At 44.2% G+C, this 18,773-nt stretch overlaps 2 protein-coding genes across 35 annotated transcripts in view; one reads left to right on the top strand and one right to left on the bottom strand.

Annotated features, from left to right (window-relative positions):
- The window catches only part of LOC137854020 (uncharacterized), a 34,034-nt gene extending 28,313 nt beyond the window's left edge, over nt 1–5,721 (bottom strand). For 6 of the 26 annotated variants that reach the window (XR_011094912.1, XR_011094908.1, XR_011094911.1 and 3 more), the window contains exon 1: nt 2,276–5,385. Coding sequence is in view for 3 of the 26 variants with exons in the window: in XM_068676959.1 (XP_068533060.1) it covers nt 2,303–2,385; nt 5,051–5,271 (304 nt within the window). In the remaining 23 variants the exon portion in view is untranslated. The other 20 variants (XR_011094902.1, XM_068676959.1, XM_068676957.1 and 17 more) reach the window with 10 other exon arrangements.
- A 165-nt stretch (nt 5,722–5,886) lies between these two features.
- QKI (QKI, KH domain containing RNA binding) overlaps nt 5,887–18,773 on the top strand; it is a 154,034-nt gene continuing 141,147 nt past the window's right edge. For 3 of the 9 annotated variants that reach the window (XR_011094885.1, XM_068676954.1, XM_068676951.1), the window contains exon 1: nt 5,889–6,710. Coding sequence is in view for 8 of the 9 variants with exons in the window: in XM_068676954.1 (XP_068533055.1) it covers nt 6,569–6,710 (142 nt within the window). In the remaining variant the exon portion in view is untranslated. Of the gene's footprint in view, nt 6,711–18,773 lie in introns of all 9 variants that reach the window. The other 6 variants (XM_068676955.1, XM_068676948.1, XM_068676952.1 and 3 more) reach the window with 4 other exon arrangements.

The raw sequence follows: 18,773 nt of genomic DNA, 5'->3' as shown, positions 1-18,773 counted from the left end.
CATGGAAGCAAAGTGGTCTTTGTGTGGGAGATTGATGACCACTGCGCCCTGTCCTTTGCTTTGGAGGAACGCTGCTGAACAAGTCTCTCATCTCCAGATGCTTCTAAGGTTCATAATGCTCAGTCCCCTTCCTTCTGCACTGCTTTATAACTCCAGATGCTTCTCTTATTTTTGCCACCATTAGATAAAACAAAGAACTTAAGAAAAATAAAGATTTGGAATATATAAAGGATTGAGTTGAAAAAAGATTTAGTCATATGTAAGATTCCGGATCTGTCAGATTAATTGATTATATGTTATTAGATGGCTCAGCCACTACAAATGATTTGTTTGTTACCAGAAGGTTTGAAAATGCAACACTTTATTATACTTCATGTGGATGTTTTTTGTCCAGTTAAGTATAAGCTCCTTGGGTAAGCACTGCTGCTCTTCATGTACTGAACATTAAGAAGCATAAGCAACATATCGCCGGCAATCCTTCAGTATAAGTCAATACACATATACATTCATATTTCAGACATGTTAAAAGGAAAAATTAACTTAATGTATCAATTGCATTTTAAGCTCTACTTGCTTTTAGTAGTAATTGAGATGAATGGATAATTTAAATCTATTTACAAAGTTAAGGCTGAAAGCATTTCATTTATATTCAACAAAACCTGATATACTATGGTATTTTACCAAAACGTGGTGCACCTGAGAAAGACTTCTCACTTTCTTTAGTTGACAGCTCCTCACTACTGTTGTTGTCAAAATACATCTGCACATTTTTTTTAAATTCTATAGTGAATGTGGAAATATTTCTCATTACAGTGGAAAATAAAAATATGTTTGACTATATATACCTTGTGCAGAAATATGTCTTTCAGCATTGTATTTTTAGTTACATGTAGCAAATAAAAAGCTGCTGATGGCACTAACTGTAGTAGTTGACCGCATCACTTGATTAAAATGCAGAATGCTATCCTGGATAGGTTGAAGGTAGAGAGTGTAAATCAGATGGTAGAAGACAAACAGGTACATCTGAAGTAAACAATGGCTAATATTTCTTAATATTCTTAATTTCTGGATATCCTCATATCGTAGTCTCTTTCACAGCACACGTTGACTCGGATGACGCATATTTAGCAGTGGTCAATTCAGTGCCTCCACAGGCTCAGGCAGCACATGCTCGGTGCTACTCCCACCTCTGTGGCAGTGGCTGACAGCCCCGGTGTGTCTGTACCTGAGTTCTCCGGTGGGGACAGGCCAGAGGCCAGCTGCAGTTCTCACCTATACAAACATGGGGCTGTTTAGCTAGGGTAGTAATTTTGTGACTGTACAAATGGAAAACATGCTATCTGAACCTGTAGGACCATGGGACTTGGAACCATTAGAAGTGTGTACGCTGCGCTCAAGAGGTTTTGACTACTTTTAGTGAACTAGTAAGAGTAGTGATTACCCATGATCCAGGAGCAAAATGCACAACAGTACAAGCAGTTGTAAACTACAAGATGTAGGGAAGCTTATAAGCTTAGAGGTAGAACTTATCTTCTGGCTGTGCATGATTCAAATATATTCTGTGAAAAAAATGTCTTTTTCCCTGCTGGCTTTTGAACAGTATGAGCAAGAGACAAAGTAGGGAAATTTTATTTATAATATCTCAGTTTAGTTTTATCTATCTAATTGCTGGCCATTTTTTTCCTTTCTATGTTTTCTGAGATTGCTTTTCCTTCTTTCCTGTTTTCTCACTGCTTTCTGCCTTTTTCAGCTATGTTACACTAAGAGTGGCCTATGAGACACCATTTTCATCTCATACTGAAAAGTGCGAAATGAAACCCCTCTAAACCCTGGTTTCAATGCAGGGAGATTTCCTGGGTGCCTAGCAGAGCTGCCACCTGCCCTGAGTACAACTGATACCTTTGCTTATCACTAGAATGCTGCCTTCCAGAAGAAAAGTCCACATAGTGGTACATAAAGAAACAGCATGTACAGGCATTACAGATCAATGGAAGTTATCTACTTAAAGAAAAATATAATAGATTATCTATGGTAATTAATCTATGGAACACTGATGCAATACATCCTACAATATAATGATTTATATCTTTTCCACACATAACCATGACTATTTGATACTTAGGGTGAAGCCCAAAACAGAGATACCCATGCCTTCACTAAGAGTTAAACAAAATACTGAATACTTTATGAAACAGGATTGAGGCCCATCCAGCCTACCTGCATGAAGAACAGTAACTCAAGGCACATGGAATATACCTTACCAAAAAAAACTGACCAGATTTAGCTCAAAGGTGGAAAATACCTTTTTGTTGGCCAGTTCCAAGAGGAGAGATGGGTGAAGAGTTGACCCTACCCTTCTCACAGAGCTGTTGTGCTCTCTTATACCTAGAAGACAGAACAAATTCCTTCCAGACTAAGGTATGCTTAAAACCCCCATCTTCTACTTCTTCAGCAATCAATGTTGATAGTGAACAAAAATTAGGCATTATCTCTTCTGAGGTTGTGCACAGCAATCAGAAACAGAAGTGCCTGTGTTCTGATCTGATGATGTTTAATGGTTGAAGTCTATCCTAGGATTTAAAGGCAAGACTTCTTTTCAACTCACTGCTGTGTCAGGAAAACATTCAAGCTGGAATGAAGCATCCAATTATACAGACAGGATACACATGGCATACAGAGTAGACAGGTAAGACTTAGCATTAGTATTTAAAGAACCTGAGGTGGTCATTGGAACAACCTTTTTTCTTTAAATACTTTCCTTTTTTTTTTTATTTGGCTATGAATACTATGCCTTCTACTTATTGCTTTGAAGCTGTAGTATGATTTCTGCTGGAAAGTTAGCTGTCAGTTTGGCTTAATGTCAAAGGAAACAGGTTTTAAGGAGTTATCAGGCATCACAGAATTCAAATACTGTTGATGCTTTTGAATGTTTTTGGTCTGAATCTAGACCATGCCATGTTCATGTGTTAACACCTTCTAGAGATGAATTAATTTCAGGTGTTTATCTACTGGCCATGTCTGCTGCATCACAGTTACAGCACCTACAGTCTTGTCCACCACGCGTGAATCACAAACAGTCCTGAAGCAGTATTTTTCCTCAGGTGACTGTAAATGGGTAAGTGAATAGTATCTTCTTTCCCTAAAGAAGGGTGGTACGGCACACTGTTACCCTCCTGTTGTAGGCGGTTTCAGAAGGCTGGTGACATCCAGGTGTATGTGCCTATGAGTAAGTCAACAGAAATGCTGGAAGCAATTGTGAATGCTTTAACTAAAAGAATGTTTCTCAGTAACCATCAGCCTTCAGGTCTCCTCTTTCCCCAGCTGCTATCAGATACGAACATTATAGCAGTAATTGAATTTGCTTTTTATGATCAGCGCAAGGCCTTAACTGCCATGTACAGAGCCTGCTGCTGGCATTATCATATTTTTTCTTATTTCAAGATTAGATAAATGCAATAAAACTTCACATTTAAAAAAAAAAACAACCTGTTGGAGAATACTACAGTTTATGAGATACGAGAAGGGCTACCTAGATAAAGACACAGGAGTTAGAGATAAGGACTTCCGCTGGTGTTCAGACCAAAGTTAAAGTGTTAGGTAGTTACCTCAAGAACCATCTGTGGCCACAGGACCCATTTACCTTGAAATAAACAAACCAAAACAACAACAAAATCCCCTCCCCTGTTTTTTCCTCCATGGGAAAACTCCAAAGTTCAATGCAGTGCAAGGGAATTTCTACTTCCTGTTGCCAGTCTTGATGGGAGCTACACCTTCTCACAGCTCCTTAGCCAGAAACAATTCAACTTTCATCTCCTACGCGCTCTTAAGGCCCCCTTTCCTGGGACATGGAAGTGCGGGAAGGTGAAGGAAGAGAGAAGAGCACCAGGCATGCAGAGGGGTTTTTTAGGTAGGTTTTTTGTTGATTTTATGATGTATTTGATGAAGAAATAAGTCTTTGTGATTTTTTTTATTTATTTAAAACTAACAGTGTTTTATCTACATGTTGTCACAGCATTCAGCTTTTCCAGTGGCATCTTTCCAGTGCTTTAAGTTCAGACTTGAAGTATCCGTGGAAAAATGAAGGATGAGATTTTTTTCCTAGGTAGTTTATGCTTAATTACACAGGCAGCCTCAACACGTCGTTTTACCTCAGTTTTTGTAATCTCCAGGTGAGGTAAACAATTCAGATTAACGCATGGCAAAACAGAGCTCGAATCCTGCACTGCAACGCGTGAATGCAATATTGCCAGTGCTGCTGGTGTCCAACATCCTATTCTCCAGTACATAAATGCAAAATAACTTACCATAAGCTATACTGTTCTCATTAGCTGGTAGGTCAATTGGTAGTTACTGCACAGTGACTTGTGCTGGTATTTTCTTACCTTACATCGTGAGCTTGCTTTATCTGCTCGTATCCAAGCAGTGGAAGCACTTTATGTGCAGGAGGCTATAATGAAGTGGTATGGGAACAGCTGCACCAAATCTGCTGGAAAAAGTCTCCATATGCTATTTTTACTGTGAGAATTGGCAGTCCAGAACAATTATTCTGACATTATCTAAGTTCATTTAATTTTAAGACGAAAGCCTGCTGTCTGACTGATGTCCTTAATCAAATTGAAGGACTCAGTAACATGTTTTCTCCGTGTTTAAGAAGAGCTTTCAGTCACTGGTCAAAAATAAGCTGATAAAAGGCTACAAAAAATGCAACAACTTCCAGACTGATTGATGACAAAAAAAGATGACAGTTTTGGTAGGCATGGAAGGCGTGCTTTTGTGTATCACCATTTTAAAACAAGAAAAAGAATTGAGGAAATATAATATCATTATTAAATAGGAATGGCATTGCTTCATCGTCTGTAGCCATGCTGCAGCGTGCTTTGGGCATGCTATTGAGGGAATAATAATCTATGGTAAAAAAAAATAATATAAAAATGAACACGTTTGTAACATTGGTATGCTTTTTGATTTTTTTTTCCGAGTAGCTTCAAAAAAAAGGCGATGGATGCAGCAAACACGACTTATCTCACATAAACCATTAAATTTTACTTACGGAAACCAAACCCTGAAATTAAACACGTTATCTCGTCCAAATAAAGAGTTTACGAGAGGGATCCAGCCGGCAGCGGGAGGAACGCAGCCATCCGAGGCACCGCAGCCGCTTCGTGCCCACCGCACGCCCTGCCCTGACCAGCGGAGCTCGACGGCACCCGGCACAGCCTCGCACCCTGCCTGCCCGAGAGCCCCCAACGCCTCCGGGCACCGCCTCCCCATCTCATCCTATTCCCATCCCAGCGCCCCGAGGGCGGCTTCACCCTCACAGCCCGAGCAGCGGCCCAACGGCCGCACCGCCCGCTGCGGTGTCCGTTAAACGGCCGCCCCCCCCCCCCCGCGGTACCTGAGCCCCGCGCCGCTCCCGCTGGCGCCGCGCGGCCGCTTTAAGGGTTACGGGGCGGCGGCGCATGCGCGGCGCACCCACTCCCCCCCTCACAGCGCCGGGCGCACGCGCGCCTGCCGGGGCCTCTCCCCGCCCCTCTCCCCCCGCTCCTCTCCCCCCCCCTCCCCTCCGGGCGCCGCGCACGTGACCCCGCGGAGCGCGCCCCGCCGCGCCGAGACTTTGTTTAGCGGAGGGGCGCGCGCGGCCCCGAGAGGGGGCGTGGCCGCGCGGGGGAGCCCAGCCCCCGCCCCGGCCGCCCAGCGGTTGGCTCCGCCAAGCGGCGCTGCCGCCGCCTAACGGCCGCCGCGGCCACGCCCCCCCTCCCCGCGGTGGCCCCGCCCACCCCCCGTGGCCCCGCCCGCTCCGCCCCGCTCCGCTCCGCTCCCCGCCCGCTGCCGCCGCTGCCAGCGCAGCCTGAACTGAAGCGAACTCGGGAGCGAACTGGGGAGAAGTGAGGAGGCGGCGGCGGGGCTGACGCGCACCAGCCACAGGCGGCGGCGGCGGCGGGAGGGCGGGGAGGAGGAGGACGACGACCAAGAGGAGTCGCCCGGCGGCGGCGGCGGCAGCAGCGGAGAGACCCCGGCGGCTGCTCCCGGGAAGCGGCGGCCGCGGCAGCCCGCCCCGCTCGTCCCCTCCCTCCCTCCGCCCGCCCTCCCCCGCCGCGGAGCCGGGGGGCAGCGCCGAGGAGCGGAGCCGGGCGGAGCGGCAGCGGCAGCAGCAGCAGCAGCAGGAGGAGGAGGAGGAGGCGGAGGGGGGGACGCAGCCCGGGCCGCGCCGGCCGAGGGCGCACGGAGCGGCGGCGGCAGCAGCGGCAGGAGGCGGCGGCGGCGGCGGGGCCCCGCGGCCGGGGCTGCCCTGCCCGCGAGTTTCCTCTTTTTCTCTCGGCTCTCCCCTCGCGGCGGCGGCTGAGCCTCGGCCCCCGGCGCCGAGCCGTCCTCCTCCTCCTCCTCCTCCTCCTTCCTCGCGGGAGCTCCCCTGCCCGCCCCCTCCCCTCCCCTTCCCTCCCTCCCCTCCCCCGCGCTCGCTGCCGGCCCGCCCGCTCCCCGCCGGGCGCCCCGTGCCGGTGCCGCCGCCGCCGCTGCCGCCGCCTCGCTCGGCGGAGCTGCTGCGGGCGCCCGCCCTGCGCCGTGGAATATGGTTGGGGAAATGGAAACCAAGGAGAAGCCCAAGCCGAGCCCCGATTACCTGATGCAGCTGATGAACGACAAGAAGCTGATGAGCAGCCTGCCCAACTTCTGCGGGATCTTCAACCACCTCGAGCGGCTGCTGGACGAAGGTAAAGCCCGGCCCCCGCCGCCCCGCGCCCCCCGCCGCCGCCCCGCTCGCTGCCAGCCCCACACAAAGGGGAAGTGCGGCGCTGCCCGCCCGCGGCGCTCCCCGCGGCTCTGCCTCGACAAAAACACCCCTCATTTATTAGTAGTATTTCTTAAAATCTCTATTTTTTTTTAATATTTTTTTTCTCCGGCCTCCCGCCCGGGGAAGGGTGCCCGCCGCGTGGAGGGGAGGGAGCGAGGAGAGGCGCTGAGGAATGCACGGGGGGGGGGGAGGAGGAGGAGGAGGAGGAGGAAGGCTCCCAGGCCCCCTTCCCTTCCCCCCCCCCCGCCCCGTCCCGTCCCCAGCGCCACCCCACCCCGGGCGGCCGAGCAGTAGTTGTAGCTGGATCCCCTTCCCGGCTACGGGAACTTCCCCCGGCGGGGCTGCTCCGTGGGACGGCCGCTGCCTCCCGGGGCCCCCCCGGCCCGGCCAGGCCCCTGCGCTGTGGGGCCGGGGGGTGGGGGCTGTGCGGGCTCGCCCCGTGTCCCGCAGGGCCTCCCTCCCTCCCTCCCTCCCTCCCGACCTGCCGTGGCGAAATAGGGCTCTGCCTTGGGGCGCACTCAGCCCAAGTTTGCCTCTTTTTTGTTAAAAGCCTTCCCCTTTCTGCCCACCTTAAACGTGAGGCTTTCTGGAGAGTTAGGCGTGTTTAACCACCGCTGGTAGGCTTGCAAAAATACACCAGAGCCAGAAAGTGTTTGTGCAGCCCCAACTCCTCCAGGTCCTCAGCGAAAGGCTGAACCCGAGATCCCGAGTCAGGGCTCCCGTCCGCAGACATATTCCTCCTCCTCCTCCTCCTCGGTAAAAAGAAGTTTGGGAAGTTGTTGACCTCGGAAGATGGAAGAGCTGGTTATATTTGGTAGAGCGACTCCCCGCCCTCTCCCAAGACTGTAGAAGAGAGATAGTGGCTGTAGTACAACAAAAAAATAGCGTATCGAGAAAATGCTGCCTTCTGAAATAAGTGATAGAGGAGTACAAAAAACAAACCAAGCGACCAAGCGGTGAAGAATTATGAAAAACGGACTCCGGGAAGTGATACAATGGGAGATTGTTTTTCCTTTTCTGAGAATCTTTTTTTTTTATTGAGAATTTTGGTAGGTGTGAATCGATAGCTGAGCAAATATGGATGTGAAAAGTAAAACAACTTAGGAATTGTGTTCTTGGGCTACATAGAAAATGACCTCTGCAGAGTAATTAGAATTATAGTAAATATCAAGATGAAAGTTGACTGGGAAGACCTTTTTTTTTTTTTTTTTTTTTCCCCCCCAAACGAATATTTCAGGGACTTGACGTTGGATTTTTCATCTCCTCAATCTCTTCAGCTTTGTATGTTTGACCAGAGGAGGCCCGAAACTTTTTTTTTTTTTTCTGTCACAGAACAAAAGAGAGAAAAACATTTCCCATACAAAAAGGACGCTGAAAAGGAATGTCTGTAATCCTTGCATCTGTTGAGATTATTCTTTTTTTAATACCGAAAGCTCTGGAAGCCTGTTCCGGGAAGTGTTAGAATCCCAAAATGAGGGCTGTGGAGACTCCTGCTGAAAAAGTTGTTTCAGGGTTGTGTTGAAGCTGCTCTTCACACTCTTCTCGAAAAAGAAACCAAAAACTCCGTTCCTAAATAGTCTCAGGAAGAATTCTGCTATCCCTTTAAGCTTCTTTGCTTTTCCTGTTTACGTTGGCAGTGGGGTGGAAGTATTGTGGAGGCAGAAAACTTTTTGGAATGCTGAAGAAAAAAAAAAAAAATGTTTCATGCAAATCTGGTGAATTGCTCCCGGACTGCGCGGTTCGGGCGCTAGGGGGCGGCAGGTATTTTGTTCTGAGACACGAGGCCCCCGCGCAGCGCTGCGAGCTGGAGCAGAGCAATGAACTCGCCTGGCAGCAGGCAGCAGGGAACGACAAACATCCGTGGATTTGCGCGGATTTCTCTGTTGGCATGGGCTTGTAGCGCTCAGATGCGTGCAGGTCGTGTTATGTAGGTGGGGTAGTCGGTAGGGATGCACAACTGAGGGGTCCGAGCGGCTGTTGTTCTGCGAGACACCCACCCTGGCTGCCGGGGGGCACCGCGTTGGGGAGCCTCAGCTCGATGCTGCCTTGACATTCTCCAGAAGAGTTCCCCAGCGTGGCTCAGAGCACTGACGTGGAAGTGTGACATTTAATATTTCGTCACGGAGCTCATGAGAACACACAGTATTAGGGGCAGGTGTCTGTGTGCGTTGGTTGCATGTGTGTAGAAAGTTAGTGCTCGCGTTCCCCTCGCCCCCGGTCTGGTTTTTACTGCTTCTTGTTCAACGTCTTGTGCCTTTGGGTGTCTTCCTTTATTTTTCACTCACTGTATGGCCATCTTCTTGGAGATTCAGCTTGTGCTTGAGAAGTGTAACATTTCTAGATAACTGTCAGACTGCGAGCCTTGGCATCCCATTTTCTAACTGAAGAAATAATGTCACAACCCCAGGCATTCAGGCAAATGTAGTTTCTCTACAGGAATGAGAAGTTTTAGAATTTATTCATTTACTTATCTTACATGCCCGCATTAAATACAAAAATCAAATGGGCTTCTGCATTGCTTTACTTCTTGTAATTGTACGCAACAAGGAATAGAAACTGACCCGGCAATTTAAAGAAGAACTTTCCATCTAATCTGGTTAGACCTCAGAAAGTGTATCTCATTCTTGTCCGGTTCCTGTGCTCTCTGTGTTACCCAAAACACGTTTTCCTTTCTGAACTCTATCCTAATGTTTGATCTTTGAAAATCGGAGTGCTTAATTTAGTAGATGGTCTCTGCCTTACAGCATTTGTTTTGAAGATCGGCTTAAATGTGAGAGGTACATGGAGGAAACTTTTAATGAACTACTTGAGAATAAAATATGAAAGTCACAGATCTGTTTAGGTTACAGATATTTTTGCATATGTGTGCTTTCAACTTATGTGTAAATAAGGCTTTTGTGGATTAACAAGGATGTTTAAAGTGCACATCATAATAACTAGGAAGCTGGATTGTTTTTATCAGACTAGTGCAAACCTGTGGGAAGAGAGGGCTTTTCCTGCATGTGGAATAGGCTGTATTTCCTGTAATTGTTTGCACCATCAAGTGTGACATGATTTTTTTTGTGCTTCAGCTTCTTAGATACTACCTTTAATGATTCTAGCTTACAATTTTTTTGCCTACCGATATAGATTAGTGGTCCCCACTGTGGAAAATGAATCCATCGTATCATTTTTTCTCACACTGATTTTTTAAAAATAAATTAATGTTTTAAACTCTAATTACATTCTGACCTATTGTAATTAGTGTGTTACTTTGGCTTTATTCTTTCAGCAGACTTTGAACAAATATGCCTAAACTACGATATGACACCTGAGTAGTGTACTTCTCATGTTTAAGTGCCTGGTTTTCTTGAACCTATAGGTGGTCAGAATGTTGTACTTGGTTGGGACGGACACAGATTGTTTTAAAAAAAAAGCCAGGGCCACGTATTCAAAGGCTTTGACATAGGAAGAATGAATTCCTGATAAAGGCTCTTTAAATGGCACCTCAAAAACTTCTGCGCTCCTGTCAGACCCGCACTGAAGGCGACTCAAAAGTTGCCTTCCTTTGAACGCGAGTTAAGCCGTGCATCTAGCTCTTGGGGATGGACCTGATTTAATGGCAGATAGGCAACCTGTTCTCAAATACCAGCCCCAACAAAACATCCAGGTAGGGGTTAAGGAGGATAACTTTTTCTTGGATGCTGCTCTCAGTTCTCGGTGCTCTGCTTGCTGAGAAAAATACATGTGGGCTCTCACAGCCCAGCGCCTAACGCAGCGATTTCATGTCAGCCTTGTTGTCTTACCTAAAATGTCTGCGTGAGTAAGGACTGAAGAAGTGGCTTTGACTGTTGGAAATAAGTTCTCCCCTGGAAGTTATCTAGTTACTTTTGTGCATGACCGTATTGTTTGTGATTATGTAAATGCAGCCTGTGTTTAGCTAGGGTTTTGCTGACGCTTCAGGTTTGAAGAAGGGGCACTGGGTACATTAGCATGACTTTTTTCCCTTTGTATCAAATTGTTCAATAAAAAAGGAAAGAAACACTATTTCCGTACAAACCATGCCTTTAACACAAAGTTAAGAGATGAGCATTGTTGGTATAAAAACCTTACAATAGGCTTTTGCCCAGAGAGTCTCAGGCTGATTTCTAAACTTTTAATCGTAATGTTAATGTTGTACTAAAAAAGAATGAGACGAGATAAGTATTGTTTTTTGTGCTGCTTATCAACATTGTTTTTTGAATCTGGTTCTTTAGTCATCTTTAAATCTTACTTTCAAATTTATGATCGTCTCATAACATGCTTATAAAACTTCCAGAACTTGTTTTTCCAAAGCTTCAGAAGAGTTGTTCTAAGGCGTGTTGTTTTTTCATTTTTTTTTTCTTTTTGTTGTCATTCTGTGACGGCCTCTTACAATGTCAAAACCAAAGCTTGCATTACACTTAGCTAAAAAAATAAATTTTCCTTAGAAAAAATGTTAAGAGCTTTTATTCCCCCTTATTGTCCCCCCCCAGTCCCCCTCAGTACAGTTTTTTGAAGTTATTTTTGGAGATGCATCTGTAGCATTTACACAATTGCAGTCACCTGGTGTGCAACTTTTCTTAAAAAGATGGATGTTGTTTTGACTGATAAAAAATTGAAGTTTAATAAAGCAATTGTTTTAAAGCTTGTGTTTTGCAAGCAGTTTGTTCACCGTTGCTTACTAGATTATTAAAGATTCATTATTGCTATTTTTTAAGAGAAACCTCAGTAGACCTAGAGTACTGCGCAGGAGCTGCTGATTATTTTGCCTTTAAAACAGGAGAAACCTGTATGAATTCTTTTCATCATTTTTGTTTATTGTTACTTGTTCCTTAAGGTTGGAATTGAGTTGGTACTTTACTCATCTGAAATAGTAGGTGATATTTTCCAATTTTTTTTTTAATTAAAAGCCTTCCTTTTGTCCCAGAAACAACTGATGAGTGTGGGTTAGGTTAGGGACTGGTACATGGCTGTTTCGTACCTCATAAAGAAAAAGTGAAAATGTGTTGGTTAATGTTACAGCAAAGTGCAAGAAAACAACTGAAAAGCACTTTAAAAAAGTACTTGGAATGTCTTAATTATGAAAATTAGGTTCATGTGCGTCAGAAGAGAAACGCACAAGCCAGAAAAATGTAGCTGGCGTTCGGTGAATGCTGTGTGCGTGGAGGGGAGGCCAGGTAGGAAAGGAAGAGCTCCTTCCGTAGCTCAGTAACTCCTTTTTACCAGCTTGGCTCTTTCAGCCCTCCTTAAATTGAAACTTTCCTCCCCCGAGTACACTAAATAATGACACATCAGGAATGGGATGCTGCCTGAAACTCTCCGAGCTCTGTAGAATTTGCTAGAAAGTGAGTCCCTGGCGTTGGCTGTAACCAGTGCCTGTAACCTTCAAGCGCTGTCCTTCAGGGAGGTGTGTGGCAGCTCCCAGCCCTTCACCCATGGGTGCTGTTGGGTTGCCCGGCCCCTGCTGCTGGGACACCCCGGGCCCACAGCAGGGCCGCAGCCTGGTGACTTGTGGGTGTGGGACATGGTGAGGTAACGAAATGCCCTCGCCTGCTGGCCCTCAGCAATATTAAAACCCCACTTGCAACTTTTCGTGGAGGTTGCTTGGATTTTTCTGTGTTGATTTTAATCAAAATGCACATTAAGAAAACTTTCTTTTGGTTTTGACATTTTCTCGCAACTTCAGTGACACGGTGCTGGACACGGTGCCGGTGTTTTTAGCCTCGATGTGCCTAATGGGATGGGTTAGGTCGGGCGGTAGAAGCGCCGTACAAGACATGTCTGCGGTTTTGTAGCAGGATCTCGGTCTGTGAGGCACTCTGGAGCTGCTCCTTGGGTTTCGAAACAGACAGCTGTAATGTCTGTAAGCTGAATCAGATCCCTTTGCTCTGACGAGGCAGAGTGGTGTGGCTGAAAGTGAAGCAATGTTATTTTCTCTGCTTTTGACTTGAGAAAATACCCAGAGACGCCATGTGCAGGGCAGTTACAATAATTTTAGGGATTGCGTGGATTTTTTTTGGCTGGTTTTCTTGGAAAATATTAATACAAGCAGAGTTAGTTTTTCAGTAGCAGAACTTAGAGTTTTGAAACAATCGATACTTGAACGGGCAAAGCCACCAGGACAGCCTTGAGAAATAATACCCAGCTTCGTTAGCAGAGCTTGCCCCTTGACTGTATTACTCGTGTTTCCACTAGAAACTTGTCCAAGGAGAGCAAGGAGCTGGTGCACATTACAGCTCTTCTGTCCAGGCAGTTGCATGGCTGAGCACTGACAGGCACGCTGCCGGTTTCACGGGCACCTCTTCGTGCTCGGAATCAGCATGGTTATGCAAACAGGTGTGGGAGTGGGTTTTTTAATTCTCAAATTTTAAAATACCGAGCAACAATTGATAACTACTTCAAATACTTTTCATTCGAGAGCTGATTTTTGTGATGATTCACCTTCCCAAATACTCCTGACTGCTTTGCAGCTGCACCTATTTTTACTCCCTGCAGCAGGGGATTAGATAAGAGGTTGTGTGTTTCCAGCACAAGGGTGTACCCAGAAGTGCTTCAATACTTTGTAACTTCATTGCGGTGCTGCAGGAAGTGCATGGGCTGGGAGCATCCTCAAGACAGCAGTTTGGAAAGGGAATAAGCCATGAAGCGATTTGTGTAATGCCTGACAGACATTGGAGGGTATTGACAGGGGGACAGTTAATGCTTATAATGGTATATAGCATTGGAAATGTTAACGCTTTATTTAAGGCTGGATTCAAAAATGAGAAAATTGAACCTGACGAACATTAAAACCTTGTTGCTTCTCTGGGAAGTTGCTCTGAGATGGTTTTGAGGGGTAACACATCAGGAGGGCAGCTGACGTGGGAGGGGAGGCAGGGCAAGATAACGCAGCATTGTGCACCCTTATCTGGTGGATTGGTGCCTGGCTTAAAAGGTCAGTTGTCACCCTGGACTGGTCAGGGCTTTTTGAGTTTGTTTTCCTACGTTGCTGGCTAGGTTTTCCGAGGGATTGGAGCTATGATTGAGCTCACCATATGGGATCTCAGAATAGTTGCGTTGGCACAATGGCTGGGGTGGCTCAGGGCTGAAGATAGAGAGCAGAGGCTTGGGGAGAGAAGTACGTTTGTTTAAACATTTACTTTAAAGTCAGAAAGTCCTAATTGGACGTCAACCGATTGTGTATCTGGTCCATTCAAAGTTTTAAGGAGATGACTATTTTCAGGCTAGCTGACACTAGATGGAAGCCAGACTTTGCTGAATTGTTTAAATCCTTCGACGATTGAAATAACAAACGTTATTGTTTTGATTGCTTAATTCAAATTAAAGAACTGCTTTAGAAATTGCTAACTTCTGCTTGGTGGAAATGTCCTTTCCTGATTAGGGTGTATTTTCTGCGTTAGTTCCTAGGAGACAGGATACGCCTAAAATCTTAAAAAGTAAGTGTCAGATTCATCCAGCACAGGTGTTACTAAAAACTTAATGTTCTGGTTTATATGTTTAATTGGCAACTCCACTAAACCATTCAGCTGATGTCACTGAATGCTTCCATTTATTTATCAGACTTTGAAGCGGTAGCAGATCGATTAATATTCTTAATGTAGTATAATCTAATAACCTGTGTATAATTATGTCAAAAGTTAATGAGTAATTTTCAATGTTTAGGTGTCAAACAAGCCAAATCCACTCCTGTTTGCTGTGGAATACCTCTGGTTTTGTTGCAGGAAAGGAGGGAAGGAGGAGGACACAAAGAAAACTTCTGTGATCCTGTGCTGTTTGCTTTTCAGCAGTGGTGCTCATCTACGTGTACTGCTTTTAGTTACCTTCAGTTAGTCTCATTTTGAAGGATGAGCTGCACCCATACATCAAAAACGAACATCAACCTTCTTTCAGGAAACTCTCAAACTGTCACCTTCTCTTCCTCTCCCTGCAACCAACTTCCAAACTAACTGCATAAATGCGATGTGACGAGAGTCTGTGGTAGTTGGTTTGTGCGCTTAAGCCCAAATGGTGTCGTAGGCCCAGCTGTCCTGTTCAAAGGACGGTGTTCCTGCTCTGAAGGCTGTCTGCAGGGAGGGAACGGCGCGTGCGAGGTGATGGTGGAGGCAAGTTGCTGACAGTTCTTTAATTGCTTAAGTATCATATCATAAAGATAAATATAGTCACAGAGGCTCATATCCAGTGAGTTTACAAGGCAATTGCTATTTCTTTAAATTACTTCAAGCTTTTATGGAAATCTGATACTGCCTCTGAATCAGCCTGGAGTGAATGAGACTCTTTATGTGGATTCTTTTTGTTCCCACTTTTCACATAGCTCTGACAACTTTTTGTTCAAGCCTATTCATTAGTCAAGCAAAATCAGGGCACAGATGATATTGTAGGTCTCAGAAATGAATTCTGACCAAGGTTGCATCAAGAAGACCGACCGATTCTATATATAGTAAAACATCCAGAGAGCAAGAATGATATTTCAGTGTCTCATAGCTATAAAATTAGTGGCTGCTGCTGCTTTTAGAGAGAAGTGTATTTAGCTGTTGTGATAATGTGTTTACGCAGACTTGAATCTTGGGTTTTGGAGTTCACGGTGTTCTTATGTTCGTTCTCTGTGAATAATTTTTTCTTTTTATGACAAGGCTAACATAATCCTCTTGGGGGGAAAAATATCTGGAAAAAAACATCTAAAATTCAAACCTGCCGTGGAAGAAACTGAGAAATGGACAACTGGCTTTCTTGAAATAGGCCTATTAAGCTTATGGAATGCAAAGAACTTTTTTTTTTTTTTTTTTACAGACCTGTGACATTTAGGAAACACTTGATGATCATTTGAGGAGCTGGAGGGAAAAAATCCTCCATATATCAACTTAATAGAGGCTTTACTGAGGTTAAAATCCATACAGATCAAAGTACTTTCAGTTTTTAAAAAATTGTGGGTAGCTTCCAAGGAAGCCCTGTCTATAGGTAACGGGGTACATAAACCTAGTGCCTGTTGATTTAGTGACTCTGTTTTATTCTTAGCTATTCATGAGGAAACTTGTTGGTTCCAAATGGGAGGTTTAATGCACACCGAGGGCGCTTGGTAGTGCCGAGTTTTAATACTGTTAAGTGTCTTCAAAAAGCTACTCTTGCGTCAGCCTCAGATTAACATGGGATGAATAGCAGAGCAATTCATCAGCGAGGCAGCTCAGAAGAGTGTCAGCAAGAAAGCTGACGATGATGAATTGGGGAGAAATGGATGCTGCGGTAGATAGCCACCGCAACTACTGCTGGCGTTTTGAGGGGTGGCAGTTGGTATTTAGGTGTGTGCTGGATAATTGAGCGAGGAGGAGCGGCGCTCCCTTGCTTGGCTGAGTGGAAAAGAAACCATCCCTTGTACAGCTGAAGACGGTTGCTAAATTTGACGCCTTAAAATGGCAGATGGACAACTGGATTATACTTTATGAAAAACATTTACATCAATCTTTGGGACTGATAAATGAATTGTTTTCAAGACAGACTTCTGAACTTCCCTTGATGTTTGCAATCTCAGCAACGTTATTTGGCAACCAAAAAAAAATCAATAATTAAATTTGAAGTAAAGTTGGTTTATTTGAACTTAATTTTGCTTGAAGTTTTGCACTCAGCTTTCTTACAGCTCTTAAAACTCCGGTTACTTTCATTTTAAAATCTCATTACTTTTTTTGCAGGATAAAGGGAATAGTTGTGAATCTGAGGAGGTTAAGTGAGAAACACAATTAACTTTTTTTGTTCATATCAATGTGGTAGCAAAACTAAGTAGTTTTTCTCATGTGCACAGTCTCTAATCCTATTCAGTGTGGTTTGTGCTAGAATTGTTTTTTATGACTTGTATCAAGTTGTTGAACACTTGATATGTAGAGAACAGTTTCCAGTAATAATGCTTAAGTTCTTTAGTTTGTGAGGGGCTGTTCGTATGGATTTTCTTCTGAGTAGTTACTGTAGGTTGTTTTCTATGTACAGGGTTTCTCAGTCTTCAGCAGAATTCAGTACAGAAATCAGTGAAGACAAGCATTTCAGTCAGTATGTACAGTAGCCATAATGGTATGGTATAATGATAGTGTTGGAGTATAAATTGCTGTACAGATCAAACTAGATCTGTGGTACATTTTTCTCTTCTGGGTAAAGCAGTGTTGCTGCTGAAATCTTCAAGTGTTTGTTCATAACTGTGCTCCAGAATAAACAGGAAGATGCTGTGTTAACTTCTGTATTTCTTCAAACATTTATTGCATGCTCTTATTAAATTCTATATACCGGGGCAAAATGCTGATAAATTGCTAACATGTAAAGACTTTTTTTACCTAGCATATTTAGAGGGATTAGTAGTTTCTCATAGTACACAATGCATGTAGCTGAAAGGCAATGTGAACTGTTATTAACAGTTGCTGTTTTTTTTTTTTGTTTGTTTTTTATTATTTGGAAGGTGAAGGAGTGAATATAGCTAGCAATGAAACAAGGATAATTTCCAGGCTGTTAAGCAAATTGGTGCGACATGGTGCCATAAATAAGGATACAAATACTATGCACCTATCAGCACTGGTATCACAGAAAAATAGCATTAATGACATAGTACAATTTTTAAGCATGTCACCGTGTAAGTAGCTACAAAAAATGTATTATAAATTGATGTTGAAACTGTGAAGTCATTATGTGAAAGAAACAGACATCAAAATACCTTCTTGTACTGGTGTTTTGAACTGAAATGTCTTCTTGCTCAGAAAATGTTCCCAGTTTGCAAGAAGAGAGTAACAGTTTAAGTTAGCCTTCAAATATTACGAGATTATGTTCTGTTTTGCTGTAAAGATTTAGGAAAGTAAGATAGCTCTGAGATATAAAGGTATCAGTGGCTGTCGTAGTGACAAGCATCTGAAGTCGCTTGTCATGTGGTTCTTCAATAGTTCAGGTATTTGGAGATCTTGTATAGGGGTGGGGGAACTGATCTTTTAAAATGTCTTGTCTCGTAGCTTTTATCTTTTTTTTTCTTTAGAAAACAAAACCCCAAAACATAAGATGTGTTTCTTATGCATAAGCTATTGAAGTGCTGTGTCTCCTGGCAGTGTTTTGACATTAAGTAGTTTAAAATACTGCAGGTTGAACATTAATGACTTCATTAACTTTATTAAGTCAATTTAGTGAGCTCTCTCCATAGTTTACTTCTAGTTTGTTTACTGTCAGGAATGGAGCTAGACCAGTCAGTCAGTTTCCAGTTAGTTTTCCTGAGATTCTCCAGCAGCAGTGTGAGGCAGCAGCTTGTTGCAGATCATCTGTCTGGCAGAGCCCTTGCCTAGGATAGTAAAAATGGGGGTATTTTTGAGTGAAGTTAATGTTTTTACAATGTATTCAAGGTTCCTTTATGAGTACTGATAGTTTTTCCAACATAATCTGTGGTTCTGTGGTATTTTTCCTCTTGTTTTTTTTTACGCCAAGCTACTCTTCTCACTCCTGTACCTAACCTTTTCTGACATAGCAAAGAATTACAAAGCAGATATATTTCATATTATAGTATCATCTGCAAAACTCTGCAGTCTCTTACACAAAAGGTAACATCAAAAGTTTTTTTTTTCCTCTAGACCTAACTCTTAAAGGTTTATATCCTGCTGTTGCATGAAAAAACTGTTTGATATGAGACCTCCAGGATCACGTTTCCTCCGAAGTAGACAGCATCTTTTTCTTTTGCGAAGTGAATGGAGCTATGTGAAAAGCAACGTGAGTTACCAAGATGGTGTTTTTCAATCTATGGCTTGCAGACCCACTGCATAGAAAGAGTTGTGGAAGATAACAAAGAAGAAGGAAGTGCGGTGTTAGGAGATTTAAATTGGCTGCACTGAGCCTTCACCTCATCTGGGAACTTTTTGTTGCTCTGTAAATGGAAAAGGTTGAAGACCACTGACTTAAAGGAATTTTCATTATAGCAATTGTCCTTGTTTGTGGGCAGAAGTAAAATTATGAAACAAGAAACTCTAAGGAGGTCATG

The sequence above is a fragment of the Anas acuta genome, chromosome 3, assembly GCF_963932015.1.
Source record: "Anas acuta chromosome 3, bAnaAcu1.1, whole genome shotgun sequence".
NCBI lineage: Eukaryota > Metazoa > Chordata > Aves > Anseriformes > Anatidae > Anas > Anas acuta.
This window is presented reverse-complemented; position numbering and strand designations above follow the sequence as displayed.